The 16,043-nt window shown below is 48.1% G+C and overlaps 1 protein-coding gene across 1 annotated transcript in view; it reads right to left on the bottom strand.

Annotated features, from left to right (window-relative positions):
• Positions 1–13,786, bottom strand: part of LOC128408828 (uncharacterized) — a 32,875-nt gene extending 19,089 nt beyond the window's left edge. Inside the window, exons 1-7 of the mRNA XM_053378850.1 lie at positions 13,692–13,786; positions 10,930–11,755; positions 10,642–10,714; positions 7,753–9,160; positions 2,995–3,511; positions 1,522–1,648; positions 479–555 (exon numbers count right to left, since the gene is read on the bottom strand). Of these exons, the coding sequence (XP_053234825.1) occupies positions 479–555; positions 1,522–1,648; positions 2,995–3,511; positions 7,753–9,160; positions 10,642–10,714; positions 10,930–11,700 (2,973 nt within the window). The 5' untranslated portion in view covers positions 11,701–11,755; positions 13,692–13,786. The remainder of the gene's footprint in view (positions 1–478; positions 556–1,521; positions 1,649–2,994; positions 3,512–7,752; positions 9,161–10,641; positions 10,715–10,929; positions 11,756–13,691) is intronic.
• Positions 13,787–16,043: the final 2,257 nt, after the last annotated feature.

The raw sequence follows: 16,043 nt of genomic DNA, 5'->3' as shown, positions 1-16,043 counted from the left end.
AAAATCATGTCAGTCACCCTGTGACAACTTCAGAAGGGGCTCGCTGTCCATGCTACGTTGAAATGGCTTTATTGTTTTTAGTTTGGTGTTTTGTTTCGTTTTTTGGCATTTCAACTTATTTTAATCGTGTTGCACATCACTCTGAAATGCTCTGAAACGGTCTACAAGACTGCAAACTAAATCATTAGGTTTGTTTTCCCACCGTCTTGGTAACCAGGCATATGATGCCCCGGATTTTCTCTCAAGGATGTTGTTCTCATCGCCCCACGCCACCAATTTTGACCGATAATAATGAAGGCAGCAGTTAAGAGGTGCTGCGTTCAGTCTGCTCCTCCTTTTAAGGATCCCAGGCAGGGAGGGCGACGCTGAGCAGGTCAGCTTTGCCCCTCAAAGGGTGCCACGCAGCCTCTCACCGTTTGTCCTTTGCCAAGTAGGCCAGGGACAGAGGCGCCCAGCCTGTCCCCAAACTTCTACCTACCTGGTCAGGTGCCACAGGTGCCCCTCCACCAGCAAGAGGAGAAGGCTCAGTCTGCGTGGCCGCTGGCATGCCTCCACCTGAAATGACACAATGTATGGAAGTGAGAGCTGGACCATAAAGAAGGCTGATCGCTGAAGAATGGATGCTTTTGAATTCTGGTGCTGGAGGAGACTCTTGAGAGTCCCATGGACTGCAAGAAGATCCAACCTCTCCATTCTGAAGGAAATCAGCCCTGAGTGCTCACTGGAAGGACAGATCGTGAAGCTGAGGCTCCAATACTTTGGCCACCTCATGAGAAGAGAAGACTCCCTGGAAAAGACCCTGATGTTGGGAAAGATGGAGGGCACAAGGAGAAGGGGACGACAGAGGACAAGATGGTTGGACAGTGTTCTTGAAGCTACAAATATGAGTCTGACCAAACTGCGGGAGGCAGTGGAAGACAGGAGTGCCTGGAGTGCTCTGGTCCAGGGGGTCACGAAGAGTCGGACATGACTAAACGACTAAACAACAACAACAACAACAACAATGGTGGGAACCATTGCATTGCTTTAGGAACATTTTTTTAGTGTTTCAGGAGAGGGAGAGAGAGAGAGAGAGAGAGAGAGAGAGAGCACGCACAGCAGTGTGTTGCAGTGGTTAGAGTCTCCGGCTAGGACTATGGAGACGCCAGGATTCAAATATGCCAGTCGGCGTTTGACACACTAATCTAAGATAGACCCAATGGTCTGAATCAGGATAAGGCAGATTATACAGTGGTACCTCAGGTTAAGAACTTAATTCGTTCTGGATGTCCGTTCTTAACCTGAAACTGTTCTTAACCTGAGGTACCACTTTAGCTAATGGGGCCTCCTGCTGCCGCCGCACAATTTCTGTTCTCATCCTAAAGCAAAGTTCTTAACCCGAGGTACTATTTCTGGGTTAGCGGAGTCTATAACCTGAAGTGTCTGTAATCTGAAGCGTCTGTAACCCGAGGTACCACTGTACTGTTATTATATTCCTACGCACACCCGGCAGAAGCTGAAATCTTCTCTGCCCATTCTTACCCGGGGAGCTGGGGTTCCCTTCGCCCTCCTGCGCGATCCCCCAGGAGGGCCGAATCCGCCTGGAGTCCGACGGAAGCATCTCGGATTCGGAGGAAGCGGGGACCGATTCTGCTGGCAGCGTCCAGGGCTGGAAGCGATGTAAGGGACCCAGGTGAGGGAGAGGAGAGAAATAATCATTTTTAAAAAGGATGCAAGCGAAAGGCAAGGTTCTGAGTTCTGAGCAGATGATAGGAGGCTTTCCCAGTGTGAGGGCCGCATAGTGGGCAACATTCTGAGGGCCGCATAGTGGATGGAGTGGGAAATGCAAATGATGTTTTTGTGAAGGAAGCGCGTTTCTACACATACATTTAAATGAATACAGTGGTACCTTGGGTTAAATACTGAATTTGTTCCGGAGGTCTGTTCTTAACCTGAAACTGTTCTTAACCTGAAGCATCACTTTAGCTAATGGGGTCTCCTGCTGCTGCTGCGCCGTCGGAGCACGATTTCTGTTCTGTTCTTCCGGGTTAGCGGAGTCTGTAACCTGAAGTGTCTGTAACCTGAAGCGTCTGCAACCCAAGGTACCACTGTATAAGATTTTGTGTGCATGCTTATACCAAGAACAAACTTAGTTGGTCTCTAAGGTACTACTGAACAATTTTTAATTTTTTTAAAATATATTTTGACTGCATCAGACCAACACAGCTACCTACCTGAATCTATTTTAATGTCATTAATATTACTATTATTATTGGATTTACTACCCACTCTCACGCTAAGGCACAAGGGCAGCTTGCAACATGAAAATACAATATTAAAAACAATTTAAAACAACTTGCAATCTCAAAAATAAGGAGAGTCCTAAAACAAGAAGGTTAAGAAGAGCCCTGTTGGCTGAATCCAGTGGTCCATTCAGTCCAGCCTCCTGTTCTCACGGTTGACAAACAGATCCCTCTTCTGGAAAATCCACAAACAGGACCTGAGAACAACAGCAGGAATTTCCTGCCTTTTAAACCCCAGAAACTGAAATTCACAGACGTCTACTGCCTCTGGCAGGCAGAACAAAACCGCAAGCCAATAAAGGCTGATAGTGTTACACTGCATGAAAATAAGCTTCTACAGTGGTACCTCGCAAGACGAATGCCTCGCAAGACGGAAAACTCGCAAGACGAAAGGGGTTTTTGTTTTTTGAGCTGCTTCGCAAGACGATTTTCCCTATGGGCTTGCTTCGCAAGACGGAAACGTCTTGCAAGTTTGTTTCCTTTTTCTTAACACCGTTAATACAGTTGCGACTTGACTTCGAGGAGCAACTCATAGCACGCGGTGTGGTAGCCTTTTTTGAGGTTTTTGAAGACTTTGGTGATTTTTGAAGCTTTTCCAAAACTTTTCTGACACCGTGCTTCGTAAGATGAAAAAACTCACAGGACGACAAAACTCGCGGAACGAATTAATTTCGTCTTGCGAGGCACCAGTGTACTTGGATGAATCTCTCACCTGCTCCTCCTCCTGCTTCTTCTCCTCTGCCTGACTCAGGAGGAATCCTTCAGCCAGGGCGACCGCCTGGGAACTGGTCTCCGCTCCGCACTCCCTGACCCAGTTCTCCATCTCCGGGGGGAGGACAGCCAGGAACTGCTCCAGGATCACCAGGTCCAGGATCTGAGCTTTGGTGTGTCGCTCTGGCTTCAGCCACTGACGGCAAAGATGGTGGAGTCGGCTGCAAACCTTTCTGGGTCCCTCGGCCTCCTGGTAGCGGGAATGCCTGAATCTCTGGAGCTGAGCATCTGAGCTGAGGGCGACCTCCTCGCCTGGGATATCCTGTGCAGTTCTTTCCCAGAATCCCCCGCTGCTCCTAGTCTGGGTGACGCAAGGGTCCTGTCTTGCTAGGGACCCAGCCAGCTCCCGCTCTCCCATCTTCGATCCGTGGCTCCCGAGCGGTCGGGAGCGGCTCCTTCCCTCGCTGCCGAATCTTTTCGACGGCTTGGGATTTAGGGTGGAGGTGAATCCAGCATAGGAAACAGGTCAATTGCACATGTCGCCAAGCAGAGAAGGTACTTTGCAGGAAAAACTGGAAATCCACCTGGTTAAGGATGAAGGTTTCTTCCTGTAAACAAGGCAGGCAAGAGGGAAATGAGAGGCTGGGAATGAGGATGTGGGAGCGAGGGAATTCATCTGCCAAAGAGGCACAGAATAAAAGCTGCAAAATCCAGGAAGGGCCATAGCTCAGGGGTAAAGCAGTTGTCCTGCATGCAGAAGATCCTGGGTTCAATTCTCACCAGCAGTCAGCATAGATAACTCTGCAGTGAGGTAGATCAATGCACAGACTTGGTATTTTTTCATTTATTTACTGCATTTTTATCCCATTTTTTCTCCAAAGGGCTCAAAGTGTTCTCTTCCTCTGCATTTTAACGACAGTCCTGTGAGGTAGGTTAGGCTGAGAATCCAGGCATAGCTGTCAACTTTCCCCTTTTCTTGCGTGGAATCCTATTTGGAATAAGGGAATTTCCCTTTAAAAAAGGGGAAAGTTGACAGCTATGATCCATGACTATCTCACGGTTGCCCAGTGAGCGTCCTGGCCAAGCGGAGATTCGAACCTGGGTCTCTTGGGTCATCATCAAACCCTCTAACCTATGATTACCAGACGTTTCCATTTCCAGGGGACAGTCCCCGGATTTACAAATCTGTTCCCAGACAAAATCCGTCCCTGGAATGTCCCCGGATTTCATTTAATGTCCCCGGATTTATATTTTAAGTGTTGTAGATATATTAGCAGGGAATGAATGTTGCGTGATGGGTTCAACGGCACAAGACACATCATATGGGAACTTCCGGCGAGGCAAAATGGCAGGCACCACGGCAGCGAACAGCTCCCGAAGCCAGGCAGAGCCAACTGCGCTACCAGGCTGGCTCCGGGCTGCTGACTGCCGCTGTTGGACAGTGTTCTTGAAGCTACAAACATGAGTCTGACCAAACTGCAGGAAGGAGTGGAAGACAGGAGTGCCTGGCGTGCTCTGGTCCAGGGGGTCACGAAGAGACAGACATGATTAAACAACTAAACAACAACATACATACCTACACACATAATTTTTATGGTATGCCACCTTTCTAAAGTTAGATTTATAAAAGAGATAAAAGGGACCCCAAGGGTCATCTAGCCCAACCCCCGCGATGCACAAATTCTTCACCCAGTGGGGCTCGGACCCACAACCCTGGGATTCAGAGTCTCTTGCTCTACAGAATGAGCCATGGTATCAGTTCAGACCATACAACATGGAAAAAATGCACAATTGCAGCACAACAAAAGCAATCATAAACAATAAACGAAACACTCAAAAATACAAAATCAGATTGAATAATTCCTACGTAACCAGATCTAAAATAAAGGTATGAAAACCCCTAAACTATACCCCAGCCCAAGACTATTCTCATTGAAGGCGACTCTCTGCTTCTTGCCTCTTCTTTGCAGCCCCCAGATCTTTGGATGAAGGGCAGTATAGAAATTTAATTAAAAAAACGATAATAATGTTGCACATTGCCTATGATAGCAGCGTCCCACACGGAATGTAAATGGCCTGTAGAAATAACTCTATGAATTGAACACAGAGAGGCTAATATGTACTTTTATTATAGATGAAAGTCTGTCAGTGAACAACAATAACAATAATAATGTTGGATAGGGACCAGTCAATGCAATCCATCAATTTGCTGCCTCCGACGGAGGAAAGAGAAGCTAGCTGACTAGAAGGCTGGTGGTTCGAGCCCACCCGAGGATTCCTTGCATGGCAGGGGGTTGGACTAGATGACCCCGGGGTCCCTTTCCAAGTCCATGCACTTCCACGCATCCTCTTTTGAAGCCTGCCTGAATCTGAGGCTGCCTCCTTGCCTTTCGCCTTGAAGCTACGGCTGGGGTCTCTCCGCGAGGCCCCTTCCGACAATCCCAGCCCTCCTTCTCCCCCCTGCCTCAGTTTCCCCACTCACCCTCCTTCCACAGCAGCCCCGGGGACCCCAATTCACCCCGAGGGGTTTGCACTCTCCAGATCCCTTGTTTGGAAAGGGGGGAGAAGGAAGAGAGGGAGAGGAAGGCTGCCGCGCGTGGGGGGCGGGGGCGGGAGATCAAAGGCGGCCTCCGACTCCCCCAGTCGCGGGGGAGGGGCAGGATGCGACTCTTCCCATTCATAAATCCCTTCCTTCTTTCCAGCCGCCTCTCTAGGAAGCGGGACTCTTTTGCTTTAACCCTTAGCCTGCAAGCGCGCCGTGCTTTTAAAGCACGACTACCCCCCCGCCCCCAAAATAAGAATCCTGGGAGCCGTAGTTTAAGGGTGCTGCCGGGAACTGTAGCACCATAAGGGGGAAAACTATAGTTCCTGTTGCGGGAAGCCACGTGCTTTTCATGTATATAGAGTGCATGCAGCCGTAGACTGCGGTAAAAGTGTATCTAACAGATAACGTGCAATGAGAATGTTTGGAAGTCTTTTTTAAAACCTCAACTACTTTTCTTCTTTATTTCTTTTCTTTTCTTTTCTTTTTTCATAAATTGTAGTGTCATGTGTATTGTGAGGTATACAAAGTACCTTTGCTTCAGTTGCCATCATTTTCTTTTTTGTTACAAACAAAAACAGAGTGTTGTATGAATGCTGTATAAATGTATATTTTTAAAAAATAATAAAGATTTAATTTTACAAAAGAAAATAAAATGTATTTGCCCACTCGACCACTTCCGTCTGTGGAACTGACAGGCGCCACATAATCCCCGTTCTGCGTTGGTACAAAATCAATCTTTTAGTGTGTCAGGTCCTTCACTTTGGAACTCCCTGCCTATTGACATCAAGAAGGTGCCTTCACTGTACTCTTTCAGCACCTGCTAAAAACATATATTTTTATTAAACCCAGATATATAGAGTGCCGCTGCATCCGTTTTTAGCTTATTGTTGATTTTATCTTTCAAATGTTTTAAGAGGGGTTTTTTTAAACTGATTATTTCACTCTTTCGTTCTCTTAGTAAACTGCTTTGAGGTGTGTTTTTTAAAACATAATCAAGCAGTGTATAAACTTTATGCTATAAAATAAAGGCTTTGTAATGAAAAATAAAGGCTTTTACAATGGAAATAGCAATTATGTGTTCCTCTTCCATTTATCCTTCCCCAAAGGCAGAGCTGTACCTGTCTGCCACCTGGCTCAATTCAAAGGGTCTTGGGTTCTGCCCTACGAAGCCCGAAGCACTTTTGGACCCAGTTACCTGAAGGGGACCCCTCTCCGCATACCATCTGGCCCAGTGTTTCCCAAACTTGGGTCTCCAGCTGCTTTTGGACTACAATTCCAATCATCCCTAGATAGCAGGACCAGTGGTCAGGGATGATAGGAATTGTAGTCTGAAAACAGCTGGAGACCCAAATTTGGGAAAGCCTGATCATGAGGTCTGCTGTGAAGGTTCTGGTGATCACACACCCAAACCTCCATCCTTCATCCAGACAAGTGAGAGGCGTCCACAGAGTTCAAGGAAATCCCCCAGTGAGGCAAAACACACAAACACACGCTTCCCTTTTTCTCTTCTGTATTTTTCCTCTTTAATTTCCCTTTGTATTTTTAGGCCTGATCCAGTTAATTGTGTATGACTTATTTACACAATGTAGTACGGCATGTTTCGCACCGTAAGCTTTTTTTTTTCTTTTGCATTTTTCTAAATTTGAAAACCAGTAGTGATGTATGGAAGTGAGAGGTGGACCATAAAGAAGGCTGATTGCCGATGAATTGATGCTTTTGAATTCTGGCGCTGGAGGAGACTCTTGAGAGTCCCATGGACTGCAAGAAGATCAAACCTATCCATTCTGAAGGAAATCAGCCCTGAGTGCTCACTGGAAGGACAGATCCTGAAGCTGAGGCTCCAATACTTTGGCCACCTCATGAGAAGAGAAGACTCCCTGGAAAAGACCCTGATGTTGGGAAAGATGGAGGGCGCAAGGAGAAGGGGATGACAGAGGACGAGATGGTGGGACAGTGTTCTTGAAGCTACCAGCATGAGTTTGACCAAACTGCGGGAGGCAGTGGAAGACAGGAGTGCCTGGCATGCTCTGGTCCAGGGGGTCACGAAGAGTCGGACACGACTAAACGACTAAACAACACAAGAACAACAAATTTGGGGGGAAAGAAGTCCGGAAAATATCCATTCTAAATTATTTATACACCACCTTCTGGAGAAGGATCATTTGGAAGATCTGCATGCCAGCACAAGTTCTTTCTGTGCTCATTGGGATTCACTCTATTTCCCCTTCCACGGTTTCTTTTGCGTTAGTTAAAGGGCATGTGACTGCCGAAACTCTTTCCACGCTCCGAGCACCGATACGGTTCCTCCCTTTGTGGGTTTCTTGGTGAGATGTAAGACCCGTTTTCCGACTGAAGCTCTTTCCACACTCTGGGCATTTATAGGGTTTCTCCCCCGTGTGGATTCTCTGATGGTAAGTGAGGCTGGTGTTCCGACTGAAGCTCTTCCCGCACTCGGAGCACGTGTACGGTTTCTCCCCCGTGTGGATTCTCTGGTGGGACCTAAGATTGGTGCTCCGACTGAAGTCCTTCCCGCACTCCGAGCACTTATACGGCTTCTCCCCTGTGTGGATTCTCTGATGTCTCTTAAGACTGATGTTGTGGCTGAAGCTCCTTCCGCACAGGGAACAGGCAAATGGCTTCTCGCCTGTGTGTATTTTCTGATGTGAAGTAAGGTGATGCTTATGAACGAATCTCTTCCCACACACTGGGCACATGTAAGGTTCCTCTCCTGTGTGGCTTCTCTGATGAATACCAAGGGTGATGCTGTGACGGTAGCTCTTTCCACACTGCAGACATTTATACGGTTTCCCCTCTGTGTGGATTTTCTTATGAGACCGAAGGTTCGAGCTCCTGCTGAACCTCTTTCCACACAGGATGCACATGTACGGCTTCTCTCCTGTGTGGCTTCTCTGATGCAGAGTAAGGCTAGTTCTCCTACTGAAGCTCTTCCCACACTCCGAACATGTATATGGCTTTTCCCCCATATGGATCCTTAGATGCGAGTTAAGACTTTTGCTCCTGCTAAAGATCTTCCCGCACTCTGAGCATTTGAAGGGTTTCACCCCTGTGTGGATTTTCTGATGCAACGTCAGACTTTTGCTCCGGTTGAAGCTCTTTCCGCACGCCGAACATCGGAAGAGTTTGTCAGCCGTGTGGATTCGCCGATGGGAAATGAGGTTTGAGCTGCATCGGAAAGTCCTTCCGCACTCTGAGCACGTAAAGGGTTTCTCGCTTGTGTGTATTCTCTGATGAATGGTAAGCTGTATCCGTTGCCTGAAGCTCTTTCCACAGTCTGAGCATTTATAAGGTTTCTCCCCTGTGTGGATTCTTTGGTGGATAACGTAGCTTTTCCGGCTACTGAAGTTCTCCCCACAGTCGGCACATTTAAACGGTTTCTCCCCAGCGTGCATTCTCCTGTCTGCTCTAATGTGTGACCTACTGGCTAAGTTTTTTGCACATACAGGGAATTCAGTCCTGTCGTTTCCAACGCAATCTTCTTCTTTGATCTGAACTCCATGCACATCGTCGCCTTCGGGAGCGACAAGTTTTGTCCTCCACGCCTGCTTTGCCTCAGTTTCCCCTTTCAGCGTTTTGCCACCTTGATCGCTTTCTCCGCCAACACCTGCAAGAGGAGAGGGAGACACGAGCCTCAATTAACGGAACAGGAGCAACTTCCCATGAGAAAAGGTTGCAGTGTGAGGCAGAAATCCTATTAAACCCATTATGAGGCTAGAGTGAAAGACAACTGCAGATAAGGCTCTGCACATACTGGAAGATTCTAGTTCATTCTAGAAGGTTCATTTCTGTTGCAAATATTGTTCTAACTATCTGAAGGTCATGCTGAGCCAGGAGAGATAAATTTGTGCGCTCAGCAAGCTGCTCTTTCTTTCTCTCTCTCTTTTACTTTCACTTGTACCTCGCACGTTTGCAGTTTTTACTCTGCAGTTGTTGTTTTTTGTTGTAATGAAGCCTTTTTGCCTTTAGTAAAAGTTTTTCTTTTACTGATGGACCATTGACTCTGTGTGTATTATTACTACACGACGCCTCCATTCCAAATACAGTGGTACCTCGGTTTAAGAAGAGTCCGGTTTAAGAACGATTTGGTTTACAAACTCCGCAAAACCGGAAATAGTGTTTTGGTTTGAGAACTTTACCTCAGCCTAATCAGTCTAATCCGAATGGTGGAAGAGGTCCGGTGGCAGGAGGCCTCATTAGGGAAAGCGCACCTCGGTTTACCAACGGTTTCAGTTTAAGAACAGACTTCTGGAACGGATTAAGTTCGTAAACCAAGGTACCACTGTATACGCTTCTGGGACTCTGCTATTCATCAGCTGACGAAGTGCCTAGGAATTTTAGGATCCGATCCGTCAGAAACAGCCACAGTGATGTGCATTTTCCTATATAGTTTGAGAACAATCACAGACTCTCTGGACTCTGCCCTCTAATGGATTACCACATTAAGTCTAATTGTGAATTTGGTGTGAGCTTCTGTGTTGAACCCCAAAACAATTTTTCTCCCACAAGGGTTTGGGAAAAAATCAAGTAAAAGGTGACACGAGAGAAGTCTATCAAATTATGCATGGAATAATAATAATAATAATAATAATAATAATTATTCTCCATCCATCTGCCTGGGTTTCTCTAGCCACTCTGGGCATGGAGAAAACGGATAGAGAAAGTTTTTCTCAAGTGGCCATGCCTCCTGCAATACTTTCAGACATTGTGATATACAGCGGGTTGCGAATGTGATCCATGCGGGAGGCACGTTCACAACCCGCAGCGCTCGCAACCCACAGCGCCACGTCTGCACATGCGCAGGTTGCGATTTGGCGCTTCTGCACATGTGCCGAAACCCAGATGTAACCTGTTCCGGTACTTCCAGGTTTCGGCGCATCTGTATCCCAAAAACACGCAACCTGAAGCATCTGTAACCTGAGGTATGACTGTATTGGTATATCAGGTTGTATCGCGATGTAGAAAACCAGGTATCGCCCAGCCCCATCTGACACACAGATATTTTGATCACATTTTCCTGTAAACTCACAACAAAACCCCTCAGTTCTCCCTCCAGCGACGATTCAAGTGCGAAGAAATAATTTTTACCTGAAGTCACCCTGTTTCCCTGCTTTTCTTCTTCGGTGACACAAGCAGCCGCCTCTCCAATGGTCCTCAGTCCCTGAAAGAGGAGAAGAAAACATTTTTCCTATTCAGCTCCAGCAGAGCAAGAGAGAACACGTTCACCTCTCGGCATGTATAGCTTGCATTATCCCTGACATTAATCTCCGGGGAGCCACAACCATTCATGGGGTGATCCAGGAGTCATGTTCTTAAGCAAAATGGCCACTTCTTTAACCCCTTTGTCGACTCTGGACCCCCAAATGCTTCTCTCACCTGCCCTCCCGCTTTCTCCGCCTCCTGGTGCCTCAGGAGGAATTCCTCTGCCAGGGCCAGGGCCTGGACGCAGCCCTCCGAGCCTCGCTCATTCACCCAGCTCCCCATTTCCGAGGGCAGCACAGCCAGGAACTGCTCCAGGATCACCAGGTCCAGGATCTGCTCCTTGGTGTGCTTCTCTGGCCTCAGCCACTGATGGCAAAGCTCCCTCAGGAGGCCGTAGACCTCGCGAGGGCCCTGGGCGTCCCGGTAGCAGAGCTGTCTGAAGAGCTGGCGATGAGCCTCAGAGCTGCTGATGTCCTCCATCTTGATTTCCTTCGCTTGCCCGATGTTTCCCTGGCTGGCAGCAGCTGGTCTGGAAGGGAGACTGGTCCTGCTCTCTCCTGCTTCAGCCCACTGGCTGGGAATGGCTGCTGCCTCAAAGGAGGACCCAGAAGGCTTTGCCTCGCCCCATACCCCATCCCCTGGGAGCTGTGGGCTTCCTTCTCCCCCAGAGTGTGGGGCCTGCACAGTCCGGAGGAATTCCTGCCACTGGGCTTCCCATTGACGGGACGACAGCTCCTCTTCCGACTCCTCTTTGATACGCTGTGGTTCCGTCTGGCTTGGATGCAGTCCCTCTGTGCCCCCAAGGCAGACAGTCCCTTCTGGTGCCATCTCTGGCGCCAGCCTTGCCAATTCCGCCTGCTCCATTTTAATTCCTGTCTCCGCACCGGCCTCTGCTGCCCACTGGACCTGGAGACCCAGAGAGGCTGCTGGGATTTCTGCAGCCATTTTCACTCACAGGGTTAGGGATGCCTGTCTCTCAGCTCAGGCCATTTGTTTTGCTCTGCAAATGAATGAAGGAAAGAAATTGTGTTTTTTTTTTTTATTATTATTATTATTATTATTATTATTATTATTACTGAAACTCTGGAAAGCTGCTGCCAGCCAGTGTCTACAGCACTGAGCCAAATGGACAAATGATCTGAGACAGCAGCTTCCAATGTTAATAATGACCTAGAGAGCCATAGCTCATGGGCAGAACATCTGCTTTGCATGCAGAAGGCCACTGGTTCAATCCTTGACCTCTCCTGGCATGGATGGGAACCTCCCCTGCCTGAAATCTTGGGAGAGCCTCTGCCTGAATATAACCGCCTCCTATGTTTCTATCAGAGCCTGAAGGGACAGCATCACTATTCTTAGTCGTGGTACAATATATGGCAGCACTTGGTTGTCTTTTGGGCCACAGATGGGGAACCTGTGACGGTTCGAAAATGGCTGGATTATGGAAAACAAGCGAGGTCCCAACTGAAGAAGGATGGCAACTTAAGCTGATGGAATATGCACAGCTTGCGGACTTAACATATAGAATAAGAGAACAAGACAAACATGCGTTTAGAGAAGACTGGAAAATGTTTATTGAATATATGGGGGGGGGGAATTGTGTACACTTGAAAATGTTGGCAGCATTAAGATAACTTCAACAGTGTAAATAAGTTTTGATGGATGCAATAATGGAATACTGAATGGTTTAGTTTATATAAAATATGCAGGGATTTATGCTATCTAAAATGAACCATGGAAAGAGAAGAAGGGAAGTCATTGATATTACAAGGATGTTTAAATGAGTATTCTAAATTGTAAAACAGAATATATATATATATGGTTGGACTAGATGACCCTGGAGATCCCTTTCTACGATTCTATGGAGGGACCTGATTCTGCCCAACTCTTTCCATTTTATGAATAGCAGAAAAATTACTGTTTTGCATCTAATGGGGCTGTCCCTCCCTCTGCCAAGGGTTTCTTGTGATTGTTGTTGTTAATTAAATTTGTATACCGCCCTATGCCTGCAGGTCTCAGGACAGTTCATGAGATAAAATCACAATATAAAATCACAAAACAAAACAAAAACAACCCAATAACCCGCCCCCAACACATTTTAAAAGGGCACTGGATGTTGTTGCTTGTGAGTCACCCCCTAATTTCCGAGAATCCTAGGAACAAAGGAAGCTGCCTTCTATTGAGCCAAACCCTTGGTACATCTAGTTCAGTACTGCTGGCACTGACTGGCAGCGACAACTCTCCAGGGTTTTGTAGGGGAGGCTGCTTGGGATGCCGCAGACTGAACCTGAGACCTTCTACATCCAAGCAGGCACCCCACCCTTTAGCTGTGGCCCCTTCCCTTCAAGGAAGGTGCTGGTCCTCATGGTTCAAAAGGAAGAGCTTTTTAAATAGGCTCACTGTTGTCTACACTAGGGACGCGGGTGGCGCTGTGGGTTAAACCACAGAGCCTAGGGCTTGCCGATCAGAAGGTCGGCGGTTTGAATCCCCGTGACGGGGTGAGCTCCCGTTGCTCAGTCCCAGCTCCTGCCAACCTAGCAGTTCAAAAGCACGTCCAAGTAGATAAATAGGCACCGCTCCAGTGGGAAGGTAAACGGCGTTTCCGTGCGCTGCTCTGGTTTGCCAGAAGCGGCTTAGTCCTGCTGGCCACTTGACCCAGAAGCTGTACGCTGGCTCCCTCAGCCAATAAAACGAGATGAGCACCGCAACCCCAGAGTCGGCCACGACTGGACCTAATGGTCAGGGGTCCCTTTACCTTTACCTATTGTCTACACTGACTGGCAGCATCACTCCAGGGACCTTCTGCACCCCAAGCAGGTGTTCTGCCACTGCACAGTGATCCCTTCCACTACCATTCATTCTCTCCTCCTCCTGCAGCCGCCCCGCTCCCAAGTCCAACCAGCCCCCTATATTCCCCCATTTAAAAAAAATGAATGCACCTGTAACATTCGACATCCACAGGTACAAGCTTCCTCCAATTTTCTCCAAAAAGGGAACACAAAAACCCAGTTCCTAGAAGGAGAAGGTGCAACTCTCATTGCGGCCCCCCTTGCTTTCCATTTCCTTCCTCTCTAGGGTGGGGGACATGGAGAACTTTGTTCTCCCCTTAACCATTAAAGGTACAAAAAGGACAGCAGTTTCTGCTTAAACTCAACACAAGCAGGTAGAATATGATCACTGTGTTTTTATACTTTATAGTTCTATCCCAACTTTCCTCCAAGGAATTCATGGTGGTGGGCAAGGTTCTTTCCTCCTCCCCAACACATACACTCACAACAACCTAGTGAGGTAACGCCGGGCTCAATCCGTGGGAATTTGAACCCTGATCCCCTCGGTTTCTCCACCCCGGCTCTTTTCTATTTGCAGCCAATTACATTCCCGCTCCTTCAACGTGCCATGCACACCCCTTTAGAATCGTAGAATGTGGAGTTGGAAGGGTACAGAATGGTCATCTAGTCCAATAACTCAACACTTTCGAGAGGGGCTGCCATACGCCCGGATTTTCCCGGACAACCGGCTGGTTGTGTATACAGCACGGTACAGTGCAGTATATAATTTTCTACCGCTTCCCGAAAATCCCATCCATCTCTGTCCGGAAAATACCGGGCGCGTGGCAGTCGGAGGGGGAAGGCTCGGTGAAGACAGCCTCTGACACTCAGTCCTCCAATGGTTAAAAGCACTGAGCTGCGGCTCCTAGAGCGGCAGGAAGTTTGTCAAGTTGAGGGAGGGGAGGCCAGAGTGGGCCACTTGCTTTGGTCCTCCAGGAAGGGGAAGGAGGCCTGGCGACGTCCCTCGGCCGGGAGGCAGATGCTGCACAGGGCAGGACCAAAGAGGTAAAGGGCCCAGCCAGCTCCGAGTTTCCTTTTGACCCAGGAGTTCAGGTTGCAAAATGGGGGTCCATCAGCTGGGTGCTCCCCTTGCACAAGGTTCCTTTGAAGCCTCCCTCTTCCCCGCAGGAGATTTGGCTGGGGGGCTGATTTGGTGCAGAAGAAGCAGCCTTGCTGGCAGACCCTCTTAAAAATCACACAAAAAATGAGGATATAAGCAAGGGGACTCCACGGTCCCAAGAATCTTGATTTTTGCAGCTGCAAAGTGTCGTAGAATCCAACCCCTGCAATGCGGGGATTAAATAATAATAATAATAATAATAATAATAATAATAATAATAATAATAATAAAAAATTTTAATTATACCCCGCCCTGCCCAGCCAAAGCCGGGCTCAGGGCGGCTAAACACCAATAAAATCACAGTAAAAACATAATGGGGGGGGAGGGGGGGAACACAATTTAAAATACAGGTTAAAATGTGATTTAAAATGCAGCCTCATTTTAAAGTAGCTGATAAATCAAGACCATAAGGGGAGGGAAGCATAACGGTCAGACTGAGTCCGAACCAAAGGCCAGGCAGAACAGCTCTGTCAAGTCCCGCAGGGCCCTAGTCTCTTGTGACAGAGCATTCCACCAAGTCGGGGCCAGTACTGAAAAGGCCCTGGCCCTAGTTGAGACCAATCTCTTTTAACTTCTCAATTGCAGGATCTTCCTTCTTAAGAGCTCCATCTAGTCCCTGTAGGGGGTGTATCATGAAATTGTAGGGACCCTGAGGCTCATCTAGTCCAACCCCCTTGCAATCCAGGAATCTCAGTTAAAGCATTCAGGACAGACAGGTGGCCATCCAACCTCTGCTTAAAATCCTCCAAGAAAGGAGAGGCCACCAGCCACCCAGAAAGAGGTGGAGCGGCTTTCATGCTCCAGAGCCAGAGGGGGGGCTGCTTTTGGAGTTCCTGGACCTGAAGAGAGCCTGTTTGGCTCCAATTTGCCTTCAAAAGCTCTAGTCTAAAGGCAGTTGTTGTTTAGTCATTTAGTCGAGTCCAACTCGTCGTGACCCCATGGAGCAGAGCATGCCAGGCACTCCCCATGGCACTCCCCATGGAGCAGAGCATGCCAGGCCTCCCGCAGTTTGGTCAAACTCATGTTCGTAGCTTCGAGAACACCGTCCAACCATCTCGTCCTCTCTCGTCCCCTTCTCCTTGTGCCCTCCATCTTTCCCAACATCAGGGTCTTTTCCAGGGAGTCTTCTCTTCTCATGAGGTGGCCAAAGTCTTGGAGCCTCAGCTTCAGGATCTGTCCTTCCACTGAGCACTCAGGGCTGATTTCCTTCAGAATGGATAGGTTTGATCTTCTTGCAGTCCATGGGACTCTCAAGAGTCTCCTCCAGCACCAGAATTCAAAAGCATCAATTCTTCGGCAAACAGCCTTCTTTATGGTCCAGCTCTCACTTCCATACATCACTA

Source organism: Podarcis raffonei, chromosome 2, assembly GCF_027172205.1.
Source record: "Podarcis raffonei isolate rPodRaf1 chromosome 2, rPodRaf1.pri, whole genome shotgun sequence".
Lineage (NCBI taxonomy): Eukaryota > Metazoa > Chordata > Lepidosauria > Squamata > Lacertidae > Podarcis > Podarcis raffonei.
This window is presented reverse-complemented; position numbering and strand designations above follow the sequence as displayed.